This window comes from Rhinolophus sinicus, chromosome 16, assembly GCF_057876585.1.
Source record: "Rhinolophus sinicus isolate RSI-liver-muscle chromosome 16, RSI-T2T, whole genome shotgun sequence".
Taxonomy (NCBI): Eukaryota; Metazoa; Chordata; class Mammalia; order Chiroptera; family Rhinolophidae; genus Rhinolophus; species Rhinolophus sinicus.
The window spans coordinates 60,729,016-60,747,240 of record NC_142516.1 but is presented as its reverse complement, the minus strand read 5'-3'; the positions used below and the strand labels follow the sequence as shown (position 1 = coordinate 60,747,240).

At 36.4% G+C, this 18,225-nt stretch overlaps 1 protein-coding gene across 5 annotated transcripts in view; it reads right to left on the bottom strand.

Moving 5' to 3' along the window:
• Positions 1 to 18,225, bottom strand: part of CCDC171 (coiled-coil domain containing 171) — a 272,305-nt gene that overhangs the window by 214,281 nt on the left and 39,799 nt on the right. For all 5 annotated transcript variants that reach the window (XM_074330354.2, XM_088792782.1, XM_074330356.2 and 2 more), the window contains 2 exons: positions 4,210 to 4,302; positions 754 to 914 (listed from right to left, as the gene is read on the bottom strand). In XM_074330354.2, the coding sequence (XP_074186455.2) occupies positions 754 to 914; positions 4,210 to 4,302 (254 nt within the window). The remainder of the gene's footprint in view (positions 1 to 753; positions 915 to 4,209; positions 4,303 to 18,225) is intronic.

Genomic DNA, 18,225 nt, shown 5'->3' with positions numbered 1-18,225 from the left:
ATTAATATATTTACTTTTTTTTTTTAAGATTTTATTGGGGAAGGGGAACAGGACTTTATTGGGGAACAGTGTGTACTTCCAGGACTTTTTTTTCCAAGTCAAGTTGTTGTCCTTTCAATCTTAGATGTGGAGGGTGCTGTTCAGCTCCAAGTTGTTGTCCTTTCAGTCTTAGTTGTGGAGGGCGCAGCTCAGCTCCAGGTCCAGTTGCCGTTTCTAGTTCCAGGGGGCACAGCCCACCATCCCTTGCGGGAGTCGAACCGGCAACCTTGTGGTTGAGAGGATGCGCTCCAAACAACTGAGCCATCTGGGAGGCAGCTCAGCTGAAGGTGCCGTGTTCAATCTTAGTTGCAAGGGACAGAGCCCACCATCCCTTGCAGGACTCAAGGAATTGAACTGGCAACCTTGTGGTTGAGACCCACTGGCCCATGTGGGAATCGAACCAGCAGCCTTTGGAGTTAGGAGCATGGAGCTCTAACCGCCTGAGCCACCGGGCCAGCCCAATATATTTACTTTTGAGTGTAAGAACTGCATCTCTGAGACTACTTGGAATAGCCATGATACTTGAAAATCTAAAAGAGCATTTCCATATTTACCTGTACAAGAAATGTACTTATGCTTTATGAAGTCCTTTACCTCCAATCTACCACTGACATTAATAGGAGCTATATCAAAGATAGTATACATTCATACTTATATAATAGGTTCCATAAACTATTTATAGTAATTTAGAGAATTTTACAGTAAAACACTTACAAATTTAGCTTTGCAAAGCTCTCTTGGGCATTATGCTTCTCTCGCTCATATGCACTTTCAACTTCTTTGAATTCATTCTTGATCATTTCCAAATCAGCAACAGCTTCTGCTTGGCTGGCCTTTTCTACCTGCAAAGCTCCTTCAAGGTCTCGAATCCGTAACTACATATGATAGAGAAGCAATTAAAGCAAGCAAGGAAACTAGCATCTTTATCTGCTCTAGATAAAGAACAGACTACTGTATCAACAACAGATTATCATTCATCCAAACACTTTTTTATTTCTGCTTTGTTTTAAAAGGGAAAATAAACAAAAGACAATTTATTCCCTTTCTCAACATGTTTAATGGAAGAGAGGAAGAATAGAAGAATACGGAGTCAATTGTGTTATGGAAGGGGTAGGCTGCTATAACATAACCTATCCCATCTAAGTGCCTAATTTTGACCTACTAATTCATTTGGACACTTATTTTATAAAACAATAAATTAAGTGGTTTTTGAAAACTAAAGAGAATTATTCTTCCCTTCTTATGAGAAACATCATTACATGAACATTTTTGTAAGCCTAAGAAAGTTAACAGACATTTTTATTCCTGGAGCTTTCTTACTGCAGAAAGTGAAGTTTTTATTATCGAATAGTACGATTTGACTAAAATATTTATGGGCCTAGTAATATGATACCTGGGAGTTGCTTCAAAATAATCTGAGGGTAGAGGCATGGAGATGGGTAACAGATACAACACAATTGGCCTCAGGTAAATCTTCAAGCTAAGTGATTGGTACACTGGGATCATTTTACTAGTCTCTCTATTTTTGCATATACTTAAAATTTTATATAGTATGACATTTTAAAAACTAGAGTCCTTATGTACACCACGAGTAGAATAAACAAAGTACACGCCCATAAAAGAATAATACTTATGCAGCTGTAGCTGTAAACAGGGGGCAAAACAACTTTTAAAAAGGAAGTTCTCTATGTAATGTTAGTACATTACTGAAAAAAGCAATGTCCTAGTCCATACTATATAGTATATTTTTGGTAAAGAAATGTGAAAAATAAGAATAAGTAACAAGCAAGAGGGTAGAGTATGGGGTGGAAGAAGAGTGAAAGCAAGAGTTCACTATTGTTTAATATTGTTTTGATTTTTGAACTATGTGGATATTTTACCCTTTTAGAAAATGAAATTAAAAATAAAAAACAGTTTGCTAAAGTTCAAAAAAAGGGAGAGTTCGGGGTTGGGGGGGAAAAAGGGTGGAAGAGGAGAAAAATGCTTCACACTAGACAGACAATGGGCTTTAGAACCATAAGACTCAGGTTTGAATCCCAGCTCAACAAATTATGTGACCTTGGGCATATTAGTAAAATTCCAAAATCCTGAGGTTCCTCATCTATAAACAGCAAATGATAATAATAACAATAACAACAACATACAAACTACCTACTTTAGAGGGTGGCTACAAAACTCTAATGAAATATTAGATATTAAATATATTTCATAAATATTTAGGTAAATATTTATTAAGCACTTATGCTCCAGGAAATGTGCTAGTGCTCAAGATATACATGTGTATAATAATCATGAAAAGATACAATCTTAGCTCTTGAGGAGTTCACAGTCTTTAGGAAAGGAGACACTACAGCAGCATGTGGCACGAGCTTCCTGTCACAGAGGCGTGCGTGCACACGGGCCATGTAATCAGAGAAAAGCCGTGAACTGTGCATGGGACAAGCCACCCAGAGATGGCAAAAGACAACCTGAGTTAGGAGAAGTGAAATCACCTGGACAATAGGAAAATGGCTCCTAAATTAATCTATACAAATAATAATCACCAGAAATATTATTTCTAATTATGCAAACATATTTTGGAATAATTGAAGCATTTATGTTTATACTAAAGTTTAAGGAAGTAAAATGGATATGTAGATACAACTTTGTAAATTTTCAAATTTGGTCTTTAATTTAAACTTTATTTTTCTTTGCAATTTTGTCTAAATCCAATGTTTATAAGTAAAATAAATATAGGAAACATTTTCTTCTGATTACATTGTTATCTTCTTTCAGAAAATAACCACATAATCACAAATAATAAACCAATGCAACTAAAAGAAAAGTCAACTTCAAATGAACAATTCTAAGTCAACTCTTTTGATTCTACTTTCTCATTTTTATGACACAATATCCAAACAAATTTAATAAAATACTTGAAACATAGTTAACTACAGTTTATAACATGGTGACTATAACTATTTGATAGTCTCATTTATTTCAATCTAGTCTGAAACTAAATTTTACTAGGTATACCTCACTGAAAATAGTTGTCAATATTTATAGATACAAGGTTCAAACATAAACTTTTTCTTTTTTTCTAACTCATAGCAATCAGTTAGATATCAAATATTAATTTTTAACTGAGTAAAAAAATACATGTAACAATTTTCATTTTTAGAGCTATTAACGATATATTCCCAGTGATATGGGCACAATGAAAAACTTCATTTTGAATTATACTTCATGAATTTAAAAGTTCAGCTGTATTGGCTTATTGATATATTTTGGGTGATTCAATAATTTTAAAAAAGAAAAAGCTTAACTTACACAAGTTTGCTTAACACACACACTCAAATACATGGGTCTGGGAATCTTATAGCTCGAGGGGTATTTGATTAAAGATAACAGTAAAAAAAATTTTTTTATTTATAATCGCCTTACAAATTCAATTGCATCTCATGGTAAGACCTATTTAAACAATAAGGTGAAATTCTGTAAACTCTAGTAATAAAATTTAATGTAGGGAAAAAGTCTAAGTCTTAAAAAAGAATCAAATTAAATTAAGGAACTGAGACTCATGGAACTTTATGAAAAACTTTATTTATAACATAGGTTGCATTTGTGGGTCAGACTTGGTCCACGGGCAGTAGTTTTCCAACCCCCAATTAAAATGCATCGCTTCACTTAAATATTCCTTCTTATTCGCTAATAAAGGGAAAAGGACACTTTCCTTAGGATGCCTTCATTTAATTCTTCTCAGATTTAAACTTTCACTTTATTATGTTCCCATCCTATTTTAGTATTTTATATATCTGTCTATCTATATATGTATTTTATATCTATGTCTATGTAGTATTTCTAGTAATAAAATACAATATTCTGGACTTTGCAGACCCTAAGCTGTCGGTCGCAACTACTCCACTTTGCCTCTGTGGCATAAAAGCAGCCACAGACGAGATAAATTCCCAAGAACAGGCAGTGGTGAGATTTGGCCTGTAGGCTGTACTGTACCAACTCCTCTAATATAGTAAAGGCTGTCCTCAACTATATTCTTAAGAGTAAACAGCATAGTGAGTGTGTTAACCATATGCAACCCATTCCAAATGCACGTCTTAGTTCTCTGAGCATAATACTGTTTTTCCCAGCTTAACAAAACCCATACAAAAGAAAAAACTGTTTACATTTTACCTGAATAATTTCAGAATTAAATTTTGATTCCAAATGTGCAGCTCTTTCTGCTTCAATATTTTCCTCCAATTTCCTCACTCTTAGAGTAGTTGCCTAAAAACAAAATAAATGTTTGAACTCATAAATATCGGTATTTAAAGAGTATATGGATGACCATATTCTAGAATTGTAATTACCACTTTAGATCACCATAGCCTCTTTTTTTGACTTTGCAGGAGCATATAAAAGTCATGTTAAAAATCATGTAAAAATCATGTTCAGGAAGAATGCTTCAGGGTTTGCTTTCTTTCTCTTTTTTATCGAGGTACAATTTACATATAACAAACTACACATATTGACAGTATGTAATTTGACAAGTTTTGTCATATATATGTATATATATATATATATATATATATATATATACATCCATACACACACACACACACACACACACTAAATCATTGTCATAATCAAGATAGGAAATATTTCCATTACCCCTAAAAGATTTCCTGTGTCCCTTGGTAATTCCTTCATCCGCACCACCCCATCAGTATCCTGAAGTAACCACTGATCTGCCTTTTGGCATAAGAGATCAGTTTGTACTTTTTGGAATTTTATATAAATTGAGTCATACAATGTGTACTCTTTACTACCTGGCTTCTTTCTCCCAGCATAATCATTTTGAGATTCATCCATGTGCTTGCCTGTATCAATAGTTCATTCCTTTTTATGGTTACAGTGTTCCACTGTGTAGATACACCACAAATGGTGTATCTGTTCACCTGTTGATGGACATTTGAGTTGTTTCCAGTTTGAGCTTTTACAAATGAATCTGCTATGAGCATTTGTGCCCAAGTCCATGTGGACATACATGTCCATTTCACTGGGGTAAATAGTGAAGGGTAGAATGACTGAGTCAAGTCCTAGGTGTATGTTTAATGTTTCATGAAACTGCCAAACTGTTTTCCAAATTGTTTCCAATTTTATACATACTCACCAGCACTTGGCATGGTAGTTTTTCTTTCATTTTGGGTTTCTGATTTTTTTGGGGGTGGGGGGGGTGGGGCGGGGTAGATATTCAAATAGGCATGTAATGATATCTCATTTTAGTTTCAAATTGCATTTCCCTAATGATAATGATATTGACCATGTTTCTTCATGTATTTATTTACCATCTGTATATCTTCTTTGGTGAAGTATCTGCTCAAATCCTTTCCCCATATTTTAATTGGGTTGCTTTCTTATTATTGAGTTTTGAGAGTTCATTATGTAATCTGGAGACAAGTCATTCATTGGATATGTGATTTCTAAATATTTACTCTCAGTCTACAGCTTGTCTTTACATTTTCTTACCAGTGTCTTTCATACAGCAAAAGTTTTCATTATGATGAAGCCTAATTTATGAATTTTTCAGGCAGGAATCAGCTTCTGGCGAGAAGCAAAATTCGGGGCCGACCTGGTGGGTCAGGCGGTTGGAGCTCCATGCTCCTAACTCCAAAGGCTGCCGGTTCGATTCCCACATGAGCCAGTGGGCTCTCAACCACAAGTTTGCCAGTTCAATTCCTCAAATCCCGCAAGGGATGGTGGGCTCCACCCCCTGCAACTAAGATTGAACGCGGCACCTTGAGCTGAGCTGCAGCTGAGCTCCCAGATGGCTCAGTGGGTTGGAGTGTGTCCTTTTTAACCACAAGGTTGCTGGTTTGACTCCCACAAGGGATGGTGGGCTGTGCTGTGCCCCCTGCAACTAACAACGGCAACTGGACCTGGAGCTGAGCTGTGCCCTCCACAATTAAGACAGAAAGGACAACAACTTGCCTTGGAAAAAGTCCTGGGAAGTGCACACTGTTCCCCAATGAAGTCCTGTTCCCCTTCCCCAATAAAATCTTTTAAAAAAAAAAAAAAAAAAAGCAGCAAAAGTCAAGAGCTTTATTTTTTAATGTCATTTTTGTTAAGAAAACACAAACTTGGGAAGCAATGGATTCCTAATTTCACAGAGGGAAGTGGTCATGACCAAAAGCCTGTCAGGGGCTGGGCAAGTAGCCCTATGGGAACACCCAGCTGCACGTCTCAGGTAACAGTAGCAGAGAAAAGCCAGGCCTAGAGCTCTTTCGGTCAAACACAGATAGCTCAATAGTGATGGGAAAAGGCATTACTAATTTGATTTCCTTTCCTAGATAAAATTTGAGCAAGAAATAAGTTTCTATTCATTATAAACTCTATCATTTAATCTAAGCTGAAGTTTTTTTAATGCTCAACTTGATTAATTTGATTTTTCTGCTTTTGTCCCACCATTTCCTTTTCTTCTTCTTCTTTTTTTTTTTTTCATTTCCTTTTCTTTAGAGACAGCAATGAAATACAAAGAGAAGAGGCATAAATAAAAACTGGATAACACCCAAACTTATCAAGCAGTTTGTGAATAAGTAAGAAATGACTATACTTCTCTCTGAGCAAAGCATATTTTCATAATGTCTGTTATAGTGCAAATATCCCCTCTTCTCTAGAAGCTTTTCTGGACACCACTTGCCTTCATAGTCAAAAAGCAATTCTGCTTGTGGATTTAATCACTCTGTGTTACGCAAACACAAAAGTCACAAAATATTTTTTACACTGAATTATTGGCTTTATTTAGATTTTGCAACCCTGTCAATAATATTTCTTAGTAAGTTATTACACTAGAAAAGACTTTTCTCCGGTGGGCAGATAAAGAAGTCCAAATACCATTACTTTTGGATCTAAAGATAATTTAAATCCAAAAGGATAAAATGACACTTTTAAGTATCATTAAGTTAGTATAGTATAATCTCTTTGAAAGTAAAATCTGACATTTATATCCTATACTAATAGAAAATTTTGAAATTACAGGCATTCCACTGAAAGATGAAACAAGTAAATATTCATAGTGTTAGTCTGAAGGCTCAAGACATTCAAACTGGAAAGGAAGAAATTTAGATATTTGATAATAAGGAATTATTATATTTTTAGGGGTGATAATATTAAAAATAATATTTTTTTAAATCGCCAATCTTTTAAAAATACATACTAATGTATTCATGGATGAAACTATATGGTCTGGATTTGCTTTAGAATAATCAAGCTGGGGATTACAAGTGCGGGTTTGGCATTCATGAAATAGTATTAGCTAGTAATTGATAATTGTTGAAGCTGAGGCAGGACTTTATATCAAACAATTCCTACTATTTTGTAGAAATAGTAGGATATATCAAAAATATATTCCCTTCATACTCGCTTCCACTTTTCTCAAAACATGTATCACACTAAATATTACTCCCATGGGATGTTATTAGCTATTATATGAAAAAGAAATTTCATCATTATAAGCATGTAAGACAGAGGATTAAAGCCAAAAAACAGAGGATTAAAGCCAAACAATTTTCTTTACTAAAGGATTTCTCAAAAAGCTAATATGAGAATCCTCAAAAAGAACAAAGTTGGAAGACTTACATTACTTAAATTACACTTCTTGCTTTCAAAACTACTACAAATCTACAGTGATCAAAATAATGTGGAACTGGCATGAGGGTAGACATTTATATCCATAGAAAAGAACTGAAAGTCTAGAAATAAATCTATTTATCAATAGTCAATTGATTTTTGACAGAGGTGCCAAAACCATTCAATGAGAAATAATTTTTTTTCATTAAGTGGTCCTGAGACAACTGGATATACACAGGCAGAAGAATATATTTGGACCACTGCCTCACATCATATATATAAATACAAAGGAGATCAATGATCTAAATATAACAGCTAAAATTATCAAATTCTTAGAAGAAAACACAGGTAAATCTTCATGACCTCAGATTCTGACACCAAAGGCACAACAAAAGAAAAAAAAGATAAATTAGACTTCACCAAAATTTTAAACTTTTGAGCATCAAAGAATATTATCAAGAAAGTGAAAAGACAATCTAGAGAATGGGAGAAAATATTTACAAATCATGTATCTGATAAGGGTCTAGTATTCAGAATACAAAAAGAACTCTTACAACAAAAAGACAAACAACTCAATTTTTTAAATTTGTAGAGGGAGTGAATAGACATTTCTCCAAAGAAGACATGCAAATAGGCAGTGAGTACATGAAATTATACTCAACATTATTAGTCATTAGGGAAATGTAAATCAAAACCACAGAGAGATTGAAATGAAGAGATCCAAGATGGCGGGGTAAACACTGTGCCGCTGCCTTCCATGAACACATTAAAATTTCAACAAAATTATGAAACAATCAATGTGGAGAACCACCTGCAGTTTGGTTAAACAGAAGTTTTATAATTAAAGCTATAAAGAAGCCATGTCAAGGCTGGTAGAAGGGGTGGAGAAGCAAAACAGGCTAGCCCCAAGCTTCCATATGGCGGTTGAGAACTGGGAGGGACATCTGAGCCATGGAGTTTCCCCCCAGAGAAGCACGGGACCACAGCCCCCACACCGGCCGCCCCAGCCCAGAGCACTGGGGTCAGGAAGAGGCGCCCCCACAACACCTGGCTGTGAAAAACAGTGGGGATTCCAACAATCCAGGTGTGGTGTAATGGAAGGCTGCGGGAAATTCAGACATCCTCTTAAGTGGCTCGCGCACAGACTGTTTCACTCACAGTTAACTCACCTTGGGCTCCAGCGACAGGACAGTAACTCCAGGAGTGTCAAAAGGTATATGGGGGGAGGAGGGACAGATTGAGGTGTGTGGTCTTGGCATGGGGGCTAGAGGACAGTTGCCATGTCCCGTGTGGGGGTCCTCCTTCCGTGCTGTCAGCAGAAGGGTGCCATCTTTCCTGTGTTCAGCCCTCCCCCATAGAGCAAATCTGAATGTGATTGGCCTAATGAGCTCCACTGCTCCACTCTGCTGACTCACTGGGATCTCGCCCCACCTAACTCACCCAAATTCAGAGGCACTTTCTCCCAGAGAAGCCAGCCCCACCCGTATTGAACTATTTCTTTAAAAACTATTGGACTCCACAGGACCTCCCTGTGTTCTGAGACTTTTGCTGAATAGCTCCAGGCTCAGCACTGGCACCACACAAGAGTCTACACTAACCTGTTGACCACAATTCTTTCCACTCTAGTGACTCCTTGCAACCTTGCCTCACCCAACTCGGGTACTGCACGAGGCTTTATCAGGGGCTGAAACTTAAGGGAGCTGGCAGGTGGCACCAGGCCTCAGAGTGTCCTGGCTTTTTGTAGAGCTACCCTAGGCCTGGTACTGGTGGCAGCCATCCTCAGTTCACAGTATGGCCTCTCTTACATGCCTCCAGGGTTAATACAGGCAGCAAACAACCACAGATCAGTTTGTAGCTCCTAGCAGGTAGTGCCTGGCCAGTCACAGGCAGTGGCTGACCTAGACCTATACCAGAGCCCCTCACAAGAGGCCCCAGAACCAACATACTTGGAGGTTAGCTTCAGACTACAGCAGAGCACCACGCAATTAGCCGCACAAGTGGCACACCCAAAGGACAGTCTCAACAGGCACTAGAGCCCACTGGAGCAAATCCCACTCAGTGGGGTCAGCCCCCCACACAGCAGCCTATGAGCTGTGGATGCAGCCAAGCCCCACAGCCAATCAGACTGAGGGTCAATCCCACGCACTAATGTGCCAACAGCAATCAAGATTCAATTATATAACAGGAGAACACACATAACTCACACAAGAGACGCACCTGGAACACCCAGTGCAGGTGACCAAGGAGACTGTGCCACTGGGCCCCACAGGGCACCTACTACATAGGGCCACCTGGCCAAGACTAGGAGACATAGCAGATCTACCTAATACATAGAAACAAACAGAAAAGCAGCCAAAATGAGGAAACAAAGAAACACGTCCCAAATGAAAAACAGGAGAAAACTCCAGGAAAAAAATAAACAAAATGGAGGCAAGCAATCTACCAGATACACAGTTCAAAACACCGGTTAAAAGGATGCTCAAAGCACTTAGTGAGAACTTCAACAAAGAGATAGCAAGCATAAAAAAGGACATAGAAGCCATAAAAAAGAACCAGTCAGAAGTAAAGAATAACTGAAATGAAGAATGCACTAGAAGGAATTACCAACAGACTAGATAAAGCAGAGGATCGAATCAGTGATTTGGAACACAAAGTAGCAGAAAACACCCAATTGGAACAACAAACAGAAAAAAAAAACACAAAAATGAGGCTAGCTTAAGAGCCCTCCAGGACAATATCAACAGTAACAACATTCGCATCATAGGAACACCAGAAGGAGAAGAGAGAAAGCAAGTGATTGAGAACCTATTTGAAGAAATAATGACTGAAAATTTTCCTAACATGACGAAGGAAATAGACATACAAATCCAGGAAACGCAGATTCCCAAACAAGAACCAAAACAGGCCCACACCAAGACATATTATAATTAGAATGGAAAATGTTAAAGACAAAGAGAGAATCCTAAAAGCAGCAAAAGGCAACTAGTAACATATAAGGGAGCTCCCATAAGATTGTCAGCAGATTTCTCAACAGAAACACTGCAGGCCAGAAGAGATTGCCACAAAATATTCAAAGTGATGAAAAGCAAGGACCTAAACCAAGATCACTCTACCCAGCAAAGCTATCATTTACAATCGGAGGACAGATAAAGAGCTTCCCAGCCTAGGAAAAGCTAAAGAAGTTCATCACCACCAAAGCAGTATTACAAGGAACGTTAGAGGGACTTCTTTAAGATGGGGGGGAAGATCAAAATCATAAATAATAAAATGGTAATAGCTACATGTCTATCAACAACTACTTGCAATGTAAATGGATTAAATGCTACAATCAAAAGATATAGGAGGGCCGAATCGATAAGAAAACAAAACCCTTACATATGCTGCCTACAAGAGACTTACTTCAGATAGAAAGACACACACAGAGACGGAAAGTAAAGGGATGGAAAAGGTATTTCATGAAAATAGAGAAAAACAAACAAAAAATCTGGGGTAGCAATACTTATACCAGACAAAACAGATTTTAAAACAAAGGCTATAACACTAGACAAAAAAGGACCCAGTAATCCCACTTCAGGCTATTTATCTGAAGCAACCCAAATGCTACTTAAGGGGACATGTGCGTCCATATGTTTACTGCAGCATTGTTTACAATGGCCAAGATGTGGAGGCAGCCTTGGTGTCTGTCAGTGGAAAAATGGATAAAGAGTAGGTGGTACGTATATACAATAGAATATTGCTCAGCCATGGAAGAGAATGGGTTCTTGCCATCTGCAATGGCATGCATGGACTTGGAGGGTATTGTGCTGAGTGGAGTATGTCAGACAGTGAAAGACAGATGGAATGTGATTTCGCTTATATGTGGAAGCTACAGAACAAAATAAACAAACAAAACAGAAACAGACTCATAGATACAGAGAACATTTTAATGTTTGCCAGATGGGAGCGGGGTTGGGGGTGAGTGAAAAAAGGGGAAGGGATTAAGAAGTACAAATTGATTGTTACACAGTAGTCATGGGGATGTAGGGTATAGCATAAGGAATAGAGTCAATAATATTGTAGTAACTATGTATGGTGCAGATGGGTACTAGATTTGTTGGGGTGATAGATGGGAGCGGGTTAGGGCCTAGGTGAAAAGTCTGAAGGGATTAAGAGGCAGAAACTGGTAGTTACAAAATAGTTATGGGGGGCCAGCCTGGTGGCTCAGGCGGTTAGAGCTCCTTGCTCCTAACTCCGAAGGCTGCCAGTTTAATTCTCACATGGGCCAGTGGGCTCTCAACCACAAGGTTGCCAGTTCAATTCCTCGAGTCCCGCAAGGGATGGTGGGCTGCGCCCCCTGCAACTAAGATTGAACATGGCACCTTGAGCCGAGCTGCCTCCTGGATGGCTCAGTTGGTTGGAGCGTGTCCTCTCAACCACAAGGTTGCCAGTTCAACTCCCACAAGGGATGGTGGGCTGCGCCCCCTGCAACTATCAACGGCAATTGGACCTGGAGCTGAGCTGCGTCCCCCACAACTAAGACTGAAAGGACAACAACTTGAAGCTGAACGGCACTCTCCACAACTAAGATTGAAAGGACAACAACTTGACTTGGAAAAAAGCCATGGAAGTACACACTGTTCCCCAATAAAGTCCTGTTTCCCTTCCCCAATAAAATCTTTAAAAAAAAATTGTTATGGGGACGTAAAGCACAGGGGATACACTCAATAATGTGATAATAACTATGTATAGTGCCAGGTGGGTGCTAGACTAGTCAGGAGGATCACTTCTTAAATTATATAAATGTCTAACCACTATACTGTACCCCTGAAAATAACATAAGATTATGTTGAATGTCAACTGGAATTGAAAAAGTTTAAAAGGGGGAGAAAGGTAAGGGAAATAAGAGGTCCAAATTTCCAGGTATAAAACAAATTAAGTCATGGAGATACAATATACAGCATAGGGATATAGTCAATAATATCGTGATAGCATGGCCCAGTGTCAGGATTTACGGTGATCACTTCTTTAGGTGTATAAATGTTGAATAACTATGGTGTACACCTGAAACTAATATAATATTTTATGTTAGCTACATTTTAATAAAAATCATAAAATAAAAAAATAAAAACAACATAAAGAGATATATCTTCGTGCCCACTAGGATGACTGTAATTTTCAAAATGGAAAATAACAAGTATTGGTGAGGATGTAGAGAAATTGGAAACCTCATACATTACTGGTGACAATGTAACACAGTGCCACCACTATGGAAAACCGTTTGATAATTCCTCAAAAAATTAAACAGTTACCATATAATCCAGCAACTCTACTCCTGAGCATATACCAAAGAGAAATAAAAACATGTGTAAACAAAAACTTATACATAAATGTTCATATAGCATTTTTCATAAGTGGAAACAACCCAAATGTCCATCAATTGATGAATGGATAAACCAAATGTGGTATATCCATACAATGGAATATTATTCAGCCTTAAAAAGGAATTAAGTGCCAATACAAGCTACAAATAGATGAACCTTGAAAATATGTTAAGTGAAAGAAACCAGACACAAAATACCACATATTGGATGATTTCATTTACATGAAATGTCTAGAACAGGTAAATCTATACAGATACAAAGTGTTTTAGCCAATCGCTAGGGTCAGAGAGAGGAATGAGCAGTGACGGATAATGGACATGAAGTTTTCTATTGGGATGATGAGAATGTTTTGGAATTAGATAGTGGTGATGCTGCACAATTTGGGGGAGATATTAAACACCACTGAACTGCACACTCTAAAGGGGTGGATTTTATGATATGTGAAGTATATCTCAATAAAATAAAAAAATCAAAAGAGTCCCAGAGTGTAAGAACCAGTGTCTGGACAGATAATTTTTGACAAAGAAGCAAAAAACATACAATGGAGAAAAGACAGTCTCTTCAATACACGGTGCTGGTGAACACACAATGTGAGCTATAGATAATGTGTTACAGATGAGCTATAGATAATGTGTTACAGAATTGTACACCTGAAATCTATGTAACTTTACTAACAACTGTCAGCCCAATAAACTTTAATTAAAAAAAAAAAAGAGAACCAGTGTCAAAGAAGTGACAGCCACCTAAGACAAGCTTCTTGATTTCTGGGAAAAAAAAAGTTCCCTCTAAATGCTGACTTTGAATCCTTCAAACAAGCGATCCCCATTGGTTGTGGATAAAGCATGGTGCATACTACAGAAAGAAATTCTTATGTTTAGCCAGATTAAAATGAGTATTACCCTAGCTAGGCCCAATACCACTTAGCAAATATGTACTTTTTTTTTTAATGTAAACTTCACAAGATGAAGTTCCTGTCCTTAAAGAATTAAAGTTGATTTTCTCAGTATTCAGTATGCTCATTTTAGCTTCTATAAGTCAGAAGTCTAACCAGTGACAAGAAACCAGCTTATAGACGTTGAGATAAAGGATTAGAACAAGCAAAAAGCTAATAAAGGGCAGAGAGAGGGAAGAAACCAGTCTAACAATGCTAAAATATTATTTTCGATTTTAAAGAGCATATGCATAAGTTTCTGTATCAAAATAGTAGTCTTATATTTTATTAAAATACAGACTATTCAGTGATTCCATGATAAAAGAATCAACAATTCAGTCTTGTTTTCATTTCTTATGTACATGTTATGCTATATTCATTAATTATATGATTTTCACTCCAAAAGTCAAGAAGAGGTTGGGTTGAAATAATAAACCAGAGATCACATCTTTATTTTCATACTTTCCTACTTTGAATCAAATTTCCAGAAGAAAACAAGTTTATAAATTGTTTATTATTACTAAAACTATTAATTAATCAGTAAGGACAGTAAAAAAAAAATCTTCAAATCATTAAACAAACTCCTTCCAAGAGTGGACTTTGTTGATAGATATTATTAAATTAAAGCCCTCCTAATAAATCTTTTTTAATTTAGTCAGGTGAATTAATTCTTATATCCAGCAGAGGGTGCTACAGGAACATCAAGATGCTGTTCACAAAAATTTTTTTCCAATAATACTGCCTAAGAGAACTAGTACAACAAGCATTAACTGTCTCATTAATATCCAGCCCTAATGTAGTCAACAAAACAGGGAAAGAAAGCATAATAGAATTCAGATTAAAATACAAAATCCAGCACAATATATACAAGTCAATTTAACTAGACAGCTTTGCCTGTAATAAAAGTATTACATTATACAATGTCTATTCCCTAACACTACGCACAGCAGCATTCTATATGTAATACAAAATGGTAACATATTTTATCATGTATTAGCTGATCGTCATGTCCTTTCCTACTGTAATATAATGCCAAGAGATTTTTATTTCAGTAAATACTATATGTTCACCATACCTAATTTTTTTATTTTATGACTTATACCTCATTAAATCACATTAAGTCCAATTAGATAATCTACTCCACTTAAGAAAAGTGAGTGTTCATCCTTTGAAAAAGGTAATATAGAGACTGATGTCTACTATCCAACCCTTGGGTACATGTTGTTTTGTCATAACCCAGAGCATGAGCAGCAGGCTCCAATTAGCAGCAGAACTAACCGAATACACTGAGACATTTGTTCTCCACGCCACATTTGTTCCCACGGTTTCCATGGGCCTATTCTGAAAGTTATGAAAACACAAGTATATCATGAATTTGCTAAAAGATTCGACAAAAAATAGTTCCTACTACATACTTTCCTCCTCAAATAGAATATACCCAGGTCAGAGGATATATGTGAATTTAAAGGCCTTGGTCAAGCAGTAAAACTTTGATACACAAAATTTAGTCCACTAAAATGGACATCAAGAAAAATAGGGGAGGAAATGTCACAGAAGTACAAACTAGAGATTTCTCAGGAGTGTGTTATATAGCACTATTTCCAAACAGTTGTACAGTTTACTCCAGAATGCCAACAGCCCGTAAGGGACACGTCTGACATATCTCTGCTATGGATTACCATTCATTTGCAACTGTTTTATTAATGGCCAAATCATATTTGTTTTCCAGAATCTTCTAGATTATTTTACATAAACAGGCTCACTTAACATGGTCCTCTCTCTAAAATTCCACAGCAGTTTCAAGAAAGAGCCGAATGTACAAATATTCAGAGTTCTACGTGTGCATCATCTTGATTGTGGTGAAATGCAGTTTGAAGAGAGGAATCTCAAAGTTAGTCACTGAGGGGGGCCGGCCCAGTGGCTCAGGCGATTGGAGCTCTGTGCTCCTAACTCCGAAGGCTGCCAGTTCAATTCCCACATGGGTCAGTGGCCTCTCAACCACAAGGTTGCCGGTTCAACTCCTTGACTCCAGCAAGGGATGGTGGGCTCTGCCCCGTGCAACTAAGATTGAACACGGCACCTGGAGCTGAGCTGCGCCCCCCACAACTAATCCTGAAAGGACAACAACTTGAAGCTGAACGGCACCCTCCACAACTAAGATTAGAAGGACAACAACTTGACTTGGAAAAAACAGTCCTGGAAGTACACACTGTTCCCCAATAAAATCTTGTTAAAAAAAAAAAGAGTCACTGAGGAATGCAACAACAGAGCCTTCAAAGTTTCAGAATGGACACATGAAGGCAGCAAGATGACTACATGAGTAAACTGGAGAACACTTTTTTTTTCATTCAGAACAAATGAATAATGAGGTCTACCATTCAGATTATAAAACAGTTTGGGAGTTTTAGGTATAATAAAAGAAATCACAGATAATATAAACAGGAAATTTCAGGAATAGAATCTGTAGACCACAAATTCTGATTAGCATGGTAGTAAATTAATTTAGCATCTTTAAAAATCATCTTTACCTTTTCTGGCAACAAAAAATTCAGCATTTAACAAATTTTTTACTGAGCTTGCAATTTGAAAATCCATTATGAACACAAATACAAAAATGTATAATACTAATAAGCACAATCATACAATGCAGGTGATTTCAGCATTTGCCTACTTGATAGTTAATAATCAAATCAACACAAATAGGAGTTAAAAATAATTCCTAAAAACACCTGATGGCTTTAAAAAGATGACTCATAAGAGGTTGCCTTCATGGACAATACGAAAAGTGAAATTCATTTTTCTTTTCCTTTTTCACTTGAGTGTAGTGTATGTGTAGAGGAAAAAGCTACATTATACCCTTCATGTTACTATAATATAGAATATGACTGACTGAAGCAATTCAGAATTTATTTGCAAAGACTTCTATGCTGTAATCTTCGCAAGATTCTTCAGTTCTCTCAGAATTAGGTTTGCATCTTCTCTTTTTTCTTATTGCGTTAAGCTTATTTCCCATGATAAAAAATTTTTTTAAAAACTCCCCTAGTTGTAAGGAGGTTTATAAAAGCCATGGATATTTCTTTTTCTAGTTCACTTTTCCCTTGGTTCTCTAGTATCCAGCACCAAATTTATAAAATTGGATTGGGAGTTTGTTTGCTTTTTTAATCTAAGAAACCATTGATCCACGTTAAGATGATTAAGCCACACAATGGTATACAGCTTATCAGATTTATTAAAAAAAAAATTACATATATATATATGTGTGTGTGTGTGTGTGTGTGTGTGAGTGTGTGTGTGTGTGTGTGTGTGTGTATATATATATATATATATATATACATATATATATATATAAAAAAAAACATATTTTGCCTGGGTACATAAAGAAATCATTTTTTCGTGAAATGCAACTATTAAAAAGCTTCACAAAAAGTTAAAGCATTTATTAGACTAAATGTCTATCATATTAGTTGCTTTAATCTGCTATTACTGACATTAAATAATCTTTTCTCGTAAATTAAAATGTTAACAATTTTCCTCTTTATTATCACACCTTAATCTTTTTTTTTTAATACCACTGACAATTACTTAAGTACCTAGAAGTCCTAGTAGTTAATGTCTCCACAATTGAATGTAAAACTAGCAAAAATACTCTCTAGACATTTAACTTCTCCTTCATTATGTCATCATCTGGTCAAATGGCCAATACAAAATATATTAACTTAAATACAAAGCCAAATTTTTAAAGATGTCTAAAAATGAAAAATTGTAGATAAGTTAAAGGATTATACTTGCCCACTTATAAAACTTTTATAAATAGAATAAAAATAGAGATTATCTGGACTACCCCCAAAGCTACAAATTCTCCAAAACCAGAGACCTAGTATTATCAATAGTATTTACAGAATAGCTAAAACACAGACACACACACACACACGCACAGTAAAACTAGTCTTAAAACAATTTTATATTTACAAAATCAATCAATAAAAAATAACTTGCAGCAAGTAAATATTTTACAAGAAAAAAAACCAATACTGAGTTATCCAAAAACAAATCCTAAAGTTTAGGTATTAGACACTTCCTCAACTAAGTTAAAACTGGCTTACAAAGAATTTTATCAACAACAACAAAATCAGTTATCTAGTATTTTTTCACACCTGTATGGCAAATAAAATGTTTTTAGTGATAATTATAGGATTTTATGGCATCCTAATGTGACTTCTAAATGATTTTTTTTTTTTTAATTCTAAGTACCGTGTTTCCCCAAAAACAAGACGGGGTCTTATATTATTA